The sequence below is a fragment of the Rhineura floridana genome, chromosome 2 (genome assembly GCF_030035675.1).
Source record: "Rhineura floridana isolate rRhiFlo1 chromosome 2, rRhiFlo1.hap2, whole genome shotgun sequence".
Taxonomy (NCBI): domain Eukaryota; kingdom Metazoa; phylum Chordata; class Lepidosauria; order Squamata; family Rhineuridae; genus Rhineura; species Rhineura floridana.
In genome coordinates, this window is record NC_084481.1 from 103,123,866 (window position 1) to 103,141,652 (window position 17,787).

At 44.0% G+C, this 17,787-nt stretch overlaps 1 protein-coding gene across 4 annotated transcripts in view; it reads left to right on the top strand.

The window, feature by feature from the left end:
- Nucleotides 1-17,787, top strand: part of B4GALNT4 (beta-1,4-N-acetyl-galactosaminyltransferase 4) — a 248,877-nt gene that overhangs the window by 115,187 nt on the left and 115,903 nt on the right. For all 4 annotated transcript variants that reach the window (XR_009760580.1, XM_061609887.1, XM_061609889.1 and 1 more), the window contains one exon: nucleotides 14,421-14,536. Coding sequence is in view for 3 of the 4 variants with exons in the window: in XM_061609887.1 (XP_061465871.1) it covers nucleotides 14,421-14,536 (116 nt within the window). In the remaining variant the exon portion in view is untranslated. The remainder of the gene's footprint in view (nucleotides 1-14,420; nucleotides 14,537-17,787) is intronic.

The following is a 17,787-nucleotide window of genomic DNA, read 5'->3' on the forward strand; positions in this document are numbered from 1 at the left end:
CTCTGAGCATTTTTATCAGGGGGACGATAGTGCATCTCCAGTACTAAATTACTCTTGGAGCCCAGTATCACCACCCACAACGATTTTATAGAAAAGTCTGCCCCTTTTGGGATTTCTAGCTTGCTGTACTCAGTGTTCTCTTTGATGTACAGAGCAACACCACCACTGGTAAGTCCTTCCCTGTCCTTCTGATAGAGTTAATATCCAGAGATAAGTGTGTCTCACTGGTTCTCTCTATTCCACCAGGTTCCTGTTATGCCACTGTATCAATGCTATCCTCTAAGACCAAGCACTCCAATTTGCTCATCTTAGCTCAGAGGCTTCTAGTATTAGTGTATAAACGCTTGTATGCAATGTACTCTCTTTGAGTGTTGTTGGCACTTGTGTTTTGACCTGTGGTGCTTTGGCCTCTGAATAGTTGTCCTGGGACCCTGCACTCACAATGCCAAGTTTTATACCCTTTTGCCTGAAATTTTCATCGATTTTTTCACCTTCATCCCAGGGGGGAGATTTGTTTCAAACAAGACCCTCTGCAGCTCCTGTAGACTTTCCCTCCATAATCTGCTCTGCCACCTTTTTGATTTTAAGCACCAACAGTCTGGTTTCATCATGGTTCAAGTGAAGCCCATCCCTTTGTACAGGCGTGGCTTGTCCCAAAATGTTCCAGAGTGCCAAACAAGTCCAAACCCCTCCTCCTGGTACCATCATCTCTTCCATCCATACAAAGCTGAGCCTGTCTAGCTGGCCTTATGCATGGATCTGGTAGCATTTCAGAGAAAGCTACCTTGGAGACCTGGCTTTCAGCATCCTACCTAGCAATCTAAACTTTGCTTCCAGGACCTCATGACTACATTTCCTCATGCCATTGGTGCATGCACCATGCCTCCTCCCCAGCACTATATACCAGGCTACCTAAACAACAGGTGCCATCCACAACCTTCGTGCCAGGCAGGCAGTTAACCCTGTGTTCCGTACAGCCATCACACACACCACTGTCTATGTTCCTAATGATCAAATCACCAATTAGTAGGATCCCTCCACCCTCCAGAGAAGTATCTTCAGCAGAAGAGAACAATTGCTCGTTTCCCAAGGAATGGGTCACATCTCTGATTGATACTTTCCATCCCCAAGACCCTCAATTCTCCAAGACAGCAGGGAGATTTTATTCTGGAAGCAGGACAGAGCTATAACATCCCCAAAGGAGTTCTCCGCCACCTCTCTGCCTCTCAGGTTTTCTTGGCCTCACAGGAACAATTTTGTTCCTGGGGAGCCAAGCGGTAATTGCACACCCATGACTTCTGCCCAACAGGCAAATAGTTGTACACAGGGCCGGCACCATACTGCAGTAGGTTCTTGAAGGTGGGGGTGGTGGCACGGCGGCACTATTGCCACCGCCTTCAATAAGCCTGGCCAGGTTAGCATGCTGTCTACACACCTGCCATCATGGGTGATGGCAAGCATGTGCATGCAGCACACTGACACAGCATTGCAACAACATGGGAAGTGGTATGGCCAGTCCACACCAGCAGCAGGAGGGTGACTCCCACTCTGCACCAGCATCAGGTTGTGGGGCGCACACAGAGTGGAAGCTACATCCATCCAGCCCCAGTGACGGGCCCTTGGCCAGTGCCCAACCTGGCTGCCCACTTGCTCCAGGCATGGTTATACATATGACAGACAGTGCAAAACACTGGAAAAACCCCACACCCCTGCTGGCTTGCTACCTGCACAGCTGTTTTTGTCATTTATTGACAAAAGAACCTGTAGGGCTTAGGTTTTCCTTATGTCAAAGAATGGAAAAGCAGAGTGGCCTCCTTGCCCTGCAGCTGAACTACCTCTGCTGCTTAACTTACCTCAAAACTTTGTCAGTTGAGACAGAGGCACTTCCGCAGCTGGGCTCCCTGTAGCCCAAGGAGCTAGCTCCCCTCTCTGGGTTGCTCTAAATTTATATGCCAGGCTAGTTCCTCCCAGTTGCTATAGTGAACAATGGGTATTAATTAAGTGGGGAGTGGTCAATGAACAATCACTGTTGAGTCAATTAGGGATTAACTCCTTGGGGAAGGGGCCTTCCTGAGAGAGAGTTCTGTTTAAGAAACTTTGAATAATACTAGTAAAAAAGCTAACTCTTCTACTTGACGTTTTTAGTTTTTCCTGAACACAACACACTCTTGGAAGTGGAAGTTACTCTGTAGTTTTAAGGGATACCCTGCACACTAGCTTTGATAAACTATACTTGCTCTTAGCTGCTTTTAATATGAACCGAAAGTTGGACCTTTCAGCTGAGTCTTTTTTTCACCTACGCCTAACCCTTGTAACCAAGGAAAACAGAGCTTGTTGTATTTCTGTTATTTTTTTTGAAGGGTTTTTAAATCTAAACTGGCTCTCCCACTAGCTAGATCTGGGTTGTGTGGAACTATATATATTAGTGGAATTTTCTTTTTATCCCTTCTCCAAAATTGGAGTTTAGTCTCATTTACTGTGGTCCTTCTAGCTTTCTTCCTAGGATGCTACTGAAAACTAGGCTTCCATAGGCTTTCTGCCCCTAGAATATAGCTCCCACGTTATTACAAGATTTGGCTTCTAGTATACAGTGACCTTTCTGTGCCCTTATTCACCTGAGCTGCTGATTTAATTCAATAATAAAAAAATGAGTATTCTCTCCCCACTCAGCTTAACTTACTCTTCGTTATGTGGGACAGAGACACTTCCATCAAGTGGGCTCCCTCTAGTCTGAATTCTGGCTTGCTTTTGGAATTAAAACTGCCGTAATTATCCCAGCAGATGAAGTGTGTGAGAAGATTGAGGGAGTGTGATCCTCTTAATTCTCCAGGTTCTTCAGCTGCTTTTGATACCATCAGTCATAGTTTACTTCGGGATCACTTGATAAAACTGGAAGTTGAAGTTACTAGTGGCTAGAGATGGAAGAGGACAGGGTTCCTGCACCTACAGCTGCTGAAATCCCCTCTTGTACACAACTATTAATGGTGCAAGAGTCATGTCATCTTCTGCATCTGACCTCCCTAGTCTGTTAAGTAGGCCTGCGAGAGTGGTGTTTGGGAATGGCTGCTGGGCCTCATGGGGTTTATTCTGTGGGGTGTTGCAAGGTTCTATCTTATACCTTGTGTTCTTTAACGTCTACATAAATTGCTGGGGTAAATTGTCTGGACATTTGGAGTGAGATGTCATCAGTATGCCCATTTCTCCTTTTCATCAGAAACAGGGAAGGCAGTAGGTGCCTGAAACAGGTGACTGGAATCAGTAAACAGACTTGGATGAGAGTAAATAAACTGAAGTTGAATTATGCCACAACATAGTATGGTATAAGCTAGTATTCAATTAAATAAATGGAAGTGTAGTGACTTCCGCTTGTGCAACAGTACTCCCCCCCCTTCCCCCTGCACATGGTGCAGTCCCCAAATTTGCTTCAGAAGGTTGGGGGAACCCCTAGAATGGATTTAGGGAGTGTGCTAGGGGAGGAGAGGAGGACAACATTCTGTTATGTAAGGAGAAATCGAAGATTTCTAAGTTGCAGAACCCGCAACTTAGCATGACATTGAATGCAACTTATAGATGCTGATAGGAACATAGGAAGCTGTCTTATACCAAGTCAGATCATTGGTCCATCTGTATACACTGATTGGCAGTGGCTTTCCAAGATTTGAGGGAGGAGCTTCTCCAAGCCCTACCTGAGATGCTGGGGTTGAATCAGGGACCTTCTGCATGCAAGACCTACCACTGAGCTACAGCCATTTGGGTACCACCTCCAGATAGTGGAAGGTCCAATTGATTGGGGAGTTAGAGCATCCTGTTTTGAATGGGGTTGCAGTAGCCATGAATGACCAAGGGGATGTGCGCAGTTAGGTGGTATTTCTGGATCTATAGTGACCCTGGAACCTCTGGAGCTGGCAGGTAGTAGCTGTGGCCAGAGTAGTATTTGGTAGCTAGTTGGTTCACTAGGTACAGTCACTCCTTGGAAAAGGAGAAGTGGTTACCATGAGGTATACACTGGTAACCTGGATTTTGGGCTACTGTAGCACACCACACTTGGAATAGCCTTTGAAGATTACTTGGAAACTTTAATTAGTTTAAATACAGCAGTGGACTGTTGGGTGTACATAACACTTGTGCTAAGATACCTTGGTTTCCATTTTGTTTCTGAGCACAATTCAAAATGCTGAATTTAATCTTTTGCCTTAAATTGCCTGTGCCTAGCTTAAATGATGAGTTCTTCTGCACAAACCCTGGTACATTGAGGTCATCTCAAGAAGCCTTCCTCTGTGTTCCATCTTTGTCAGAGATTTCATTATTGACAATGAGGAGCAGGGGCTTTTCAGTAGTGACATCTTGATTGTGAAACTGCTTCCCCAAATAAACACACTAAGCTAGCTCAGTTTTTACTCTGAAGTTTATGAAAACCTCCCCGCCCTCAAGCAGGTATTTTTTAGGTGAAAGCTGGTTGACTATATGAGGTGTCATTGCTATTTGGCTTGATTCTGCCAAATTTTGCTATCTTGTTTCTGATGTATTGTTTTTTTAATTATATTTATATGCGTTATTTATATGATTATTGGTTTATATTATTTTGTTCTAATATGTTGTTGCTCTGAGGCCTTTCTGTAGTCATGGTTGGTGGGGAACAAATGTAAACAGTTAAGAATATATAATGGAGCTGCAGTCTAGTAGAACTTGGACCCTTGTTCTCAGGCAGGAAAAAGATGGATGTCTTGTTTATGTCCATGTAAAAAAAACTGATACAGATTTCAGGACTGGTTTATCCTTTCTGTGGCTTAGCTGCTTTAGCGTATATTTGGGTTTGCTGCCACCTAAGACTTGCCTGGATCAGTGATGCCAGGCTGCAGGCCCTCACTTTATGTTCAGTCCCTTCAAGGCCAGAAGTGTCTTGTCTGTGCCAAATCATAGGCAAAGATCAATACATGGAGTGGATAGGTCTTTTCAATCCACTTAGTGTGAGTGAGAGCTCTGTTTTCAGTGTCTTCCTCCCAGAAGCAATTTATTGAGTCCTTCCCTCACTTCAAGTGTGGTAAATGTGAGTTTGAGTGATGGGAGTTCTCTGGTGAAGAGATTTGTATTACACAGGAGAGCAGTCTCCTGCCAATATACAGTTAGGATCCGCCTGTAATGGCTGCAGCCCAGCCAAGTCCAGATGCCCTAAGAAACCTTCTGGTTTTGTCCACGTAAATCTAATCTGCTGGGGTTACTCTTCCTGCCCATTTGGGAGACTGTGGTGTGGTTAGAGTGAATGTAATTTCTAAAAAAGCCTTATGACCACATAGACACAGTGCTGACCTTGCCTTCAGCTAAGGTTAAGGGTGGGTAAGGGTCATGCACTTGTATCTATAATCCAAAGTGCCTCTTGTTCAGATGTGTGGTGAATGTCTCAAGGGCATGCTACAGAATACTCTGAAATGAAGTCTGTGTTCTACCTCCAGTATTCACCTAGGAAAAGTCTGTCATAGGGAGAAGATGTATTTGAGCTTCACAGGAGAATCTGCCAAGTTCTTTCCTATCTGGAGCTGGAGTCTGTGTCCAGGCAGCAGTTTTTCCACACTGTGTGATTCAGCAGCAAGTCAAAAATAGAAGTCAGGAAAAAGGTGTAAAGCTGCATGCTGTTTTGTGCTGCAGTCACACTCTGCAGAATTGCTCATTTGGGTTGAGAGTGCTATGCTGGTCCATGCCGTGTTTTGGACTCATTGAATGAGTTTGCTGTGAAATTGCCACAGTTCCCATGTAGCTTGCTGTTACTGGATATCTGAATTGAACATATGCACTTAAAAAAAAACACCTTTGGGAAAAAGCACCTTTGCAGTCTGCTCCTAAACATCTTTACTCAGAAGTCATTCTCACTGAGTTCAGTTTATAGTGGCAAACTTGGTTTCTGAAGTTCAAGCTTGCCCTGTTGGTTTGAGTGGTTTTGTTTTGTTTTGTGTTTTGTTTTGCTCTTTCCTGAGTCACACATCCTTAAGCATTTCATGGCTTTGATCACTTTGCATCCTTGGAAATTCCCCTCTGTGGTTTTTTTTCAGCCCCACAGCTTTTTATAGGATAGAGTAGGAGTTCCCAGACTGTGGTCCATGGACCACCAGTGGTCTGCAGGCTTCATTCAGGTGGTCCGTGGTATGTCCATATTGAATATTCATATTGATTTTTAATTGTATTTTATTGCTTCCTTTATTGCTTCTATTGTATTATGTTATATTACAATTTGCATTCCAGAGAATTAAAACACAATATAAGAAATAAAAGAAGCAATAAAAATACAATTAAAAATCGTAAGCGTCTAGCACAGCACATTACAATTGCTGCAACAGGCAGAAAAGTCATTAAGTGGTTCACTGAGACCATCAGTGATTTTCAAGTGATCCATGGGGGAAAAAGTTTGCAAACCATTGGAATAAAATAAAATGGTGTCTGTAGCCTGGGGTGGGTGGTGAATGTATTCATGAAGCCATGACTACCAGCCAACTGGACAGCTTGCTGAGTGCTGTTCCGAGCCTTATCATGCCATGGATACAATATGTAGTTTAAAATTTCATGTCATATGAGTCGGAAGATACCTTTATTGGTCATCCACTCCAATCTCTCCCCCCCCCCCCGTTCAGTACAGGAATCTTGCAACTACTGCATCCCAGCCTCTGCTGAAATACCTCTACTGAAGACGAGGTCATCACTTCCTGAGGCAATCTGTCCCAATGTCAAGCAGCTCTTCTTTCTCTGAATTCAGCTTCCTTGCCACTTCCACCCATTATTTTCTAATTCATGCCCTCTGGGGCAACAGAGAAAACCAGGCTGCTCCATCTTGTACACAACAGCCCTTCACGTATTTGTAGGCAGCTGTTTTGTCTCCTTGTAGTCTTTTCATTTTCAGGCTAAGCATTCCCAGTGGGATTCCAGGCTAGTGACACTCCCAATTGTGTTTTACTGTAGGGAGCTTTATCATTCAACATGAATAATTTTCCTTCATCTATAAAATTGGGGGGGGGGAGGAGGATTGATAGACATTGCAATAACATCCTGAAGTATTTGTTGAGCCCCAGCAATCCCAAGCTCATCAGAGAGGAGGACAAGACTTTGAGGGAGGGGGGAGCGTTAGCAGCCCTCCAGTTTCCCTGGACAGTCCCCCAGGTGACCTAGATCCCGCTCCACCTGAAGGTGCCTTGCCACCTGCAAGCGTTCCGCCAGAGCTGTTGGGGAGCGATCTCACACATGTGCCAACTCCACACACACACCCAGAACTCCCTGCCTGGATCTTCAAACGTTTCCCCACCAACTTGTTCCCTGCCTCCTGTAGTCAAGCCGGCACCTAGCGAGCCTTTATTGTCTGATGAGCAGTCAGAGGCTCGCCCTACACGAGACGACGCGAGAAGCGGGACAGTCAGAGGGTGGAACCACGCAGGAGTCTGAGATTGTGGGCGAAGACCTTCCCTACTTAAGGCAGCGCCCCCCTAGTTGAGGTGCTGAGTCAACTTACTTCACACGCCGCAGAGAATGCTTAGCATAGTTAGCATCAGTAGTGAGCCAGCATAGTTACGTATATGAAACGCACTGCTTTTGATGTAACCGTGACTCTAATAAAGCAAGAATTATTGCCAGTCTCACCTCAGTCTCCTGTGTTGGGCTCTGGGCAGGACAGTATTTGAGTTTTACGATGGAGAATGCATCATAGCCCTATGGTGCCCTGAGATTGCTGTGACTTAAACCCTTTCCAGGAAAGAGCACTGTTGCCCCAGTGCTCAAGTATAAACAATTGAGAACCCTCTCCTCCTGCTAAGGTGGTAATACCCTTTCCTGTCCCAGCTGCCTTTGATAGTGATCATTCAGACTTGGAACATCCAGTTTCAAAACTAAACCCCATGTGGCTGAGCCCAAATTAACAAATGTCACTAACTTTTGAGTCCCATGCTGGATTGAGTAAGATTCCTCAAGAAAAATTTAACTTAGCCAAGTGTTATTTATCCAAGGCAAGTGTTTATCTCAGATTGCCCATCCAGAAAAAGGCTGCCCATCAGTTTGATAATGAGGACTTTGCTGTCTTTCCCCCTAGTAATTAAGTCTTTGGGCCAGCTCAGCAAGCTACCATCAGTAAAGAAATTAGCCATAGTATAGAAGCCTGTACTATGAAATGAGCCATAGTACAAAAATTAATGTAAGAACATAACATAAGAAGAGCCAATGGCCCATGTAGTCCAGCATCCTGTTCTCATAGTGGCCAACCAGTTGCCCATGGGAAGCCTGCAAGCAGGACCTGAGTGCAAGAGCTCTCTCTTCTCCTGCGGTTTTGAGCAACTGGTATTCAGAAGCATACTGCCTCCAGCTATGGAGGCTGAGCATAGCTATTATGGCTAGTAGTCAATAAGAGCCTTATCTTGCTCTTATTTACTAATCCTATTTTAAAACCATCCAAGTTGGCGACTATCACTGCCTCTTGTGGGGGCAAATTCCATAGTTTAACTGTTCGATGTATGAAGAAGTACTTGTCTTTTGTCTGTCCTGAATTATTATTATTTAGATTTATTAGTTGCTTGATACCCAGGGACCCCAAGTGACTTACACAATGTCAACAAATAAAACACACTATAAAAACATAAACAACAACAAAACAGTAACAATAGCACCCCCACATTCAGCTTCATTCGATGTCCACGAGTTCTAATGGTATGAGATAGGGAGAAAAAAAATTATCTATCCACATTCTCCATGCCATGCATAATCTTATATTATTCTATCATGTCATTTCTTAATTGCCTTTTCTATAAATTAAAAAGCCCCAAATGCCACAGCCTTTCCTTATAGGGGAGTCACTCCATCCCCCTGATTATTCTGGTTGCCATTTTTTTTAACCTTTTCCAACTCTACAATATCCCCCTTGAGGTGAGGTGACCAGAACTGTACACAGTATTCCAAATGCAGCAGCACCATAGATTCGTAAAAGACAAATAATTGCGTGTTAGAACAAATTAAACCAGAACAATCACTAAAAGCTAAAATGATGAAACTGAGGTTATCATACTTTGGACACATAATGAGAAGACATGATTCACTAGAAAAGATAATATTGCTGGGAAAAGCAGAAGGGAGTAGAAAAAGAGAAAGGCCAAACAAGAGATGGATTGATTCCATAAAGGAAGCCACAGACCTGAATTTACAAGATCTGAACAGGGTGATTCATGACAGACACTATTGGAGGTCACTAATTCATAGGGTTGCCATAAGCCGTAATCAGTTTGAAGGCACATAACAACAAATTATGACATTGGCAGTTTTATTTTCAGTACCTTTCCTAATGATTAAAAGTGTTTACTTTTTTATTTCTTTTATTAAATCGATTATTTCCTGCCCTTTTCTCTTTGTGTTTTACCTATACACTGCCTTTATTATTTGGTCAAATGCACTAGTCTGGTGCAACTCTGTGAATTCAGATATGATCCCACATACATGGGCTCCTGCTGGGAGGAAGGGCGGGATATAAATCAAATAATAAAAAATTTAAAAAAATACATAGACATCTGAATAACATTAATAGACTGAAGAAGGGTCAATAGGGAGATCACCGGGGCAATAGACCGGGTGGCTCCAAAACGTCCTCTCCCCCTGAATAGAGCTCAAACCGCGCCATGGTATACACCACGGTTGCGGGGTTTGAGTAGGAGGTGAGACGACTAGAACGCCAGTGGCGGAAATCTCACTCAGAAGACGATAGGACATGAGTTAGAGCAGCAATAGCGGCCTACCAAGTGGCAACAAAGGCAGCAAAGAGGGGTTTCTTTGCTGCCTCTATTGCATCTGCAGAATGTTGTCCCAGGAGGTTGTTGCAGGTGGTCCGAAGCCTGGTCGGTCCAGTTGCGCAGGAACCCTTGGAGCACTCTAAAGCCTCCTGTGACGCATTTGCGAAACATTTTGCTGATAAAATCGATCGTCTGAAGAGTTCGATTCCGTACGCCGTGGACACAGGAAGCAGGCCAGAGACGGTCAGTTGCGATCCAGTCCGGTGGGATCGGTTTCAGCCTCTTCCCTCTGAGGAAGTGGACAAGGTGCTCTCTACTGTGAGACTGACCACCTGTTTGTTTGATCCTTGCCCCACATGGCTCATTGTGAGCTGTAAAGAGAGACTGAGCGAAGGGATCAAGGCGGTGGTAAATGCCTCCTTGGAAAAGGGGGCACTGCCATCTGCCCTCAAGGAGGCGGTAATAAAGCCCATCTTAAAAAAGCCCTCCTTGGATCCCCAAGATTTGAATAACTTCCGCCCAGTCTCCAATTTACCATTTTTGGGCAAGGTGATCGAACGCATGGTGGCCAAACAGCTACAGACACACTTGGAGGAAGCAGATTATTTAGATCCATTCCAATCGGGCTTCAGGACTGGATATGGAACTGAAACAGCCTTGGTCGCTCTAGTGGATGATTTGAGGAGGGCGTTGGATAGGGGTGAATACTCATTCCTCGTCCTCCTGGATCTCTCTGCGGCTTTTGATACCGTCGACCACGGTATCCTTTTGGATCGCCTGGAGAGAATGGGAATTGGGGGCACTGTGCTAAAGTGGTTCCGATCCTATCTCTCTGACAGGCACCGAGTAGCATTGGGGGAGGAGGTTTCAGACCCTTGGCCTCTTAATTGTGGTGTGCCACAGGGTTCTATCCTCTCTCCCATGCTATTTAACATCTATGTAAAGCCGCTGGGGGCCATCATCAGGAGATTTGGGCTGCAGTGCCACCAATATGCGGATGACACTCAGCTCTATCTCTCATTTAAGACCTCACCAGAGTTGGCTGTGGAGACTATTTCCAAGTGCCTGGAGTCCGTAAGTGAATGGATGGGAGGTAACAGGCTGAAACTGAACCCTGACAAGACCGAGGTACTGCTTGTGGGAGACAAGAGAAGATTAGGAGATATTGACCTGGTGCTGAATGGGGTTAGTTTGCCCCTGAAGGACCAGGTTCGCAGCCTCGGGGTCATTCTGGACTCCCAGCTGTCCATGGAGGCTCAGGTATCAGCAGTGAGCCGGGCAGCTTGGTATCAATTACATCTGATACAGAGGCTGCAACCCTATCTTCCGGTTCATCTGCTCCCGCGGGTAGTGCATGCCCTGGTCTCCTCTCGCTTAGACTACTGTAATGCGCTCTACGTTGGGCTACCCTTAAAGACGGTCCGGAAATTACAGCTGGTACAGAATGCGGCGGCACGATTGATTAAGAATAGCCGCCGGTGGGATCACATCACCCCAGTGCTTGAAGATCTGCACTGGCTACCAGTTGTTTACCGAGCCCAATTCAAGGTGTTGGTGTTAACCTTTAAAGCCCTATACGGTTTTGGTCCAGTGTATCTAAAGGAGCACCTCCAGCATCACCAAGTATGCCGCCTGACGAGATCAGCCTCTCAAGACCTTCTCTTGGTCCCACCAGTTAAAACAGCTAGACTGGTGCGGACCAGAGAGAGGGCATTTTCAGTTGTGGCCCCCACCCTCTGGAACTCTCTGCCATATGACCTCCGCCATGTCCCCTCCTTGGTAGGCTTCCGCCAAGAACTAAAAACATGGCTGTTTCAGCGGGCATACAGAATCCCTAGTTAATTTTAATTTTATAGTGTACAGATGTGGGTAAATTGAATATGTTATAATTGTATTTATATGTGTATTTTAAATTTTAATTATGTACGCCGCCTAGAGTGGCTGTTCATTCAGCCAGATAGGCGGCCTAAAAATAAAATTTTATGATTATTATTATTAATACTAAGTGAGGTTGGAAAGACTGCACATAGACATTTCAGGGAGTATTTGTAGGCAATCCTGAACAGTCTCTAAGAAGAGGATCCATATCTTGGGAAATAAATATATGTATCACAGGGGCCCCTAAACATCTGTCTATCTCTGTGGATAACCCCCCTCAAAAAAAAACTTTTAGAAAACCATAAGAAGAGAAACTCCCTGGGATAAGTAGGTTTGTGTAACATCTGTATCCCATATTAAGCTATATTTGAGTAGAATGTCCTTTTATTCTAGAATACAATTGTCTAGAATAATAGATGTCAGTTTACCATCTCATAGCACTGTGTAGACAAAGATGACAAAACTCCAAACTTTACTTTACTCTTCTGAAGTTTTGATCTCACAACTCCACCTAATTTTATATTTGTTTTTGAATTGCATCCCATGCTGTTGCATGAAGAAAGGCACAGGGTGTTGTCCCTAAGGGAGAGGTCATTCAGATTATGTTGGAACATCAGCCAACAAAAAGGAAGAGGGTTTCTAGAGGATGTGAGACCCCCTCAGTGTTGCAGGGTGCCCTCTTTCTGCCATTGAGCACATTGCCATGTGTCAGAAAGAAATTCTCAACAGTTCCTGCTCCGGTTGGAGTTTATCTTTTATAACAGTTGTAATTAACAGATGTAATTAAACATGACACTGATGAGCCAAGGCAAGCTGCTCAGCATAATGTAATGAAGGAGTCTTTTACAAACTACAGTGCCTTTTCCCCAGAGCCAGGGCAAGCCCAACTGTCTGCAAGCTAACTGATCCTGTGCTCCCAAAGAGGTAATATGGGTTGTGAATGAGTATCAGATGAGAGGCAGGGATTGCTGTAAGATGGTGTTCTATCACTAGAATCACAATGAAGAATGTATCCATCGTCTGCATTGTTGTTGGACAAACACATGATCTCGACTAGCAACTGTTTTGATAATTTGAATTGGTTGGTAAATGCCCACAAGTCCTACTTCTCTTTCATACCCTGTTACTCTGGTGCTAATGTTTTAGTAACTGTCACAAGGAATGAGATCTAATTTGTACAGGTGTCTTTGTGAAATACCAGCACAGATTAGTAAATATCGGAGGAGAGGAGGGAGCTGGTTTATGCACTGAAGGGCTGCTTGTGCAGTATGTGAAAGCTTAGGGACATATGTTGTTGCATTGGCATAGTCTGGTATGCAAGGTTCGACTACCACTAAGTGCGCTAAGCAGCAGATGTTTACATGAGGTTGATGATGGTATCATGATTTCTCTTTAATAATTGCAGTGTCTGTAATCCTTCCAGATGGGCTAGTTAAGCTGGTACCTAGGAATGCAAGGACACTTGTGAGAGAATAAAGCTAGGAATGGTAATTGGGCTGATATACTATGAAAGTACCCCAACAGGAGTGTGATGATGCTTGCTCTTTGCGTGAAGAGTAATTTTTTTGTTACGATAGGAACACTTTCTCCGTGCTTTCAAATTTCTTCTCCTAGTGGCCTTCCAAAGCTATTACCTAGCAGGGCTTTCCCAGTGTTAGTTCTGAACTCACACAGTATTCTGACCCCATAAAATAAATGTGAAGATGGGAACAGGTAGCTTTCCTGCAAGGAAACTGTGGTCACCACATCTTTTCCCTCCCACAAACGTTTGTAATTAGGAGAGGTATGCCCTTCCGGGCTGGAATTATACAACCTTCAAATATTTTTTTAAAACCCCTGAAACTAAAATTAAAGCACATTTATTTATTTATTTATTTATTTAAAATATTTCTATCCCGCCCTTCTATCCTCATAGGACACTCAGGGTGGCTTACAAAAATAAAATCAAACACGTACATATATACACATATACACACACATATATACATATATATATGGGGTGGTACTAAAGGGACTGCAAAGGTAAAATTTAAAGTAGATGTGATGTTAATGTGATGGTGGTGCGTTGTTGAGGAAGAAGAGAGTAGCCTTGTTTACCACCTGCTTTTTAAAATGCAGTATATGCTGGGGAGCGCTCAGCCTTTAGGAAAGCAATCTGTTGTTGTTGTTGTTGTTAAAGGTCACAAAATGATGTGAGTTTTGGGGGCAGGAGTTGTCACATGTCACTAATAAGATTTCTAAGCAGTAGGCAAAGTAGGAACCATGACATTTTGTACACCAGACTTGCAATAGCACCCTATCGGAGGAGAAATCAAAACAGCTTCCCAGTGATGACCTATTGTAGTTGGAATACTGAAGAAAATGTGAAATTCTCAAAACAAAGGCTCTGCTTAGAGAAAGGATCTGAACTCCAAATACCAAAGGGGTGACTGGTGTTTTATCACAATATAAACAGATCATCTGGAAAGGGTGTAAGATAGCTGAAGGTGATTGGTGACCCAAGCTTTGAAGGCATTTCCAAGAATACTCAGGTTTGAAACAAAAGAATTCCAACAACTTCAAAACCTGTTTAGTGCTTTACCTGTTTAGTACTAAATAAATAAATATGGGCTGCTAGCTCATGAACCTGATGACTTCCCAAAATCTCTCTTGAGGCATGGGGCATATGAGCTGTTCTGACGGCTGAACCTGAAGTGTAGGACTGCAGACTTTGGTTGCTGCGGGTTAAGGGCTGGTAGGGGGCATGGCTTCTGTGCTATCTTCTCATGGCCTACGGTGCATCTGCTTTTTCTTTTGCAGATGGTGAGCGGCTGGGTGAGGTGACATACCCTGGCAGGCATGTGGCTGAGGCCCATGCATCCTCTCCTCAGAGGAAAGCTGAGGACTCCAGCGAGAGCCGGGAGGATGACCAGATGGTAATCACACTTGTGCCTGGCTTCTTGTTTTGTGTGTTAATTGGAAAATAAGTTTTCTAACCATTTTTGTTTGGGGGACAGAAATATCTCTGCCATATCACTGTGATTACTCTGCATGCTGGGGAAAGGAGGAATGCAGTGGTTCTTAACCCCAATATACTTCGGGGGTTGGGATGGTCTTATGCAGAAGTGCTTTGAGATTCGGACACATCATTTGACACATTATTTTCTCAACAATAGATGAGTCATCTTGGGGACAACCTTATCAATATTGACATGACATATCAATGATGTCTAGGTGCATATACAGGACCCTAAAAATTTCGCTACCCGTGGCAGCCAGCCCCAGATTTGGCTTCTCAAATACCTTGCCCCTTCCACTAGAATATAGGAGGGCTGAATCCACAACTGGCCCATCCTCTGAGGGGCTCCCCATCTGTCAGTCACTTGATATCATTATGAAGTTAGATGAGAACTTCAAAGAGGCTTGCTGCCTTCCAGCTTCCCTAGGGAGATCTTGATGGGAAACTCCCTAGGGCAGCTGATCCAAGTGGGGCTTGCTGGCTATGCAGATCAGCTCATTGTTCCTTGGCAAGGAGCTCACTGCCAGAGCCAGTCAGGAGTGCACTTTAAACTCCCAATTGTTCCTTTTCAGTCATGTCTTTACCTTCCCACAGCTGATACCACATCTGACTTCAGGTGTGGGGCAGATGGGTGTGGCTTGTGGAAAGCTCCCCACTGCTGCTCTAGAGGAAGGTGTTGTCTCTGATGTCATGATGAGTTTCTCTGAAGTTCTATATCACTGTGTGGATGTATCACTGTGTAGATGAAGCCCCTCCTCTCCTCCCCTGTTCCGAGCTCTGGAGACGGTCAGCGGGCTTCTTTCTCATGGTGTTGCGAGTAACTGTATGGATGAGTCCTCACTTTCCTCCCCAGCTTTGAGCTGTAAGGACCCCACAGACATGCCCTGGGTGATGTCATTGAGAGGGCTCTGGTTTTTCTCTGGAGCTAGAGAAAGGCAGGGTCTCTCCCTGACTTCACACTGTCTTTGGAGACGATGGGGAAGATATGACGCATCTCACCACTTTCCAAGCATCTCCAAAGCCTGTGCAACAGGCAGAACAGCCCAACCTGATCTCCAGGCTCTGGAGAAGGCAGAGGTTGCTACCAGGTTAAAATATACTCTTGCCATGGGTGAGCTGACAGTCACATTTGCAGACCCTTGTGAATTCCTTACCTGGGAATTATAGATTAGGATGTAGACATACCTTTTGGGTGTAACATACAGGGTTTTTTTTCAGTTTGTTACACATAATTCAAAATAATCAAACAAAATTAAAATCTCTTCAGAAATTACCCCAACATTAATCTTTCCTCCCAGTACTATTCCACTTCCCACTTTCAGTATTTTCCATCTTGTTCCCTCACTTTTCTCCCTTGGCAGCACCCTTTGCCCCCCCAAAGACTAGGTATGGGTGTAGGGATTTTAGAGAGGGGTAGGAACAAACCCCTCTTGAAGAGGATGCGGGTGGGGGGGGGCTGCTGTCATTAACAATTAATATAAGATAAGGAATGAGACTAATTGTGACAGAAGCAGATGGCAGCCCCTGCTGTGGAAGAACTTAGTGGTGCGCACAAACATGGCCACAGAGATATGTCTCTCGGTGAATATCATTGTGAATTTAAAGGGCCTGGATTGCAGCACACAGGCATTGTTATGAATCTCTTTTTTCTTGAGAGCGATTGCCCTTTGAGCAGTGATTCATTGGAGCTGGCATTTCTTTGTAGGATAAAAAGGAAGATTAGCAGCGCTTCTGTCTGCTGAAGGTGCACAACTTCAATGTTAGCTCCCCCATAATGCCAGTTAGTGAGACATTCATTGTCCCTTTAAGGCTACATATTGCTTTATGATAAGCATTGACCGTTCCCAGGACAGGGTCAGTTTCCCCAGGCAGGCTGTGCATAGCAAGTAGTTTGGTAGTCAGAACCCGATGTGAAAGGGAAACTAATATGTCACCACCTGCCTATGGTGCTTCCCTCATTATAGTAGTGGTGATGATATGAGGTATTATCACCTCCAGAATGGAGGAGGAAATATCAACAGTGTTGGATTCGAAATAATGCAGAACAATGCATAAGCTGAGGAGATCATGGTATGTTACACACCCACATACATACACAAATCCTAACTGAGTCTTGTGCAGAAGCAATAAATCATAACATTTAACAATACGTTGATTATGTGTCCTTAGAGACTAGTGAAGAGTAAGACTTAAAGAGAATATATGTATTCACATAGAAGCACACACATTTTATTTCTGCCTCTTCTAGAGATTAACATGAGACTCTTTAGACAGAGACAAAATCATTGCTATCTCGCTAGAAATTCAACCATATTTGTTGTCACTAATTATGGCCCTCACATTCTGGCAGAAGTCTTGAAGAACAAGACTTTAAAATATGGATCCTCGTAGGCATTCCAACATTTGTGTACATTATATATTGGCTTTTCATAGCACCTGGAATTTTGTTTTCATTCTGCTTTTTTAAAAAAAAGGTCTGGGATGCTGGTGAGATCAAGGAGGGAAAAGATGATGGGAAGAGAGCATGGTAAGGAAATGAAGTATTCAGGGATTGAAGGCACTCATTTTGGTACAACCAGCCCCTGCAAGCCACCTAAGATATTTGCCCTCATCCTTCTCTGGATGATCTCCTATCTGTACATGGATTTGGTAGGGAGGGGGTAGTTGAGCTGAATATGGTTGGCCCAATCCACACAGAGAGGTAAGACTGAAATTGGCATGGGAACAACATACCATAACCAACCATGAAGATGGGGAATTGGAGGCGGAGAACTGTGTAAGATCCAGACCCCTTTACAAGCTAGATCCTATATAATTTCTGGGTATATATATTTTCTGAATTTGCAACCATAAGGGATACGTTCTTTTTCTTTTATATTTTTATCATGCTTTCCTCTCTAATAGGAGTCCCAAACAAACAAACAAAAGTAAAACCCAGTCATTTATCTTGTTGAAGTCTAACGGAATAAAGAACTTGTATTCTATTTTCACATCGTTAGAGTGGTAGCTTCCCATGTCGTGCTTGCACACCAGATGCAGCCATGCAATATATATATGCATCTTTGACTTTCACTGAGAATTGAAGTACACATTCAGAAATTTCACATTGTACAGTCCTCCTTGGATTGTACTAATTCAAGTTGCAGGTGGGGGGCTTTGCATGTTTGA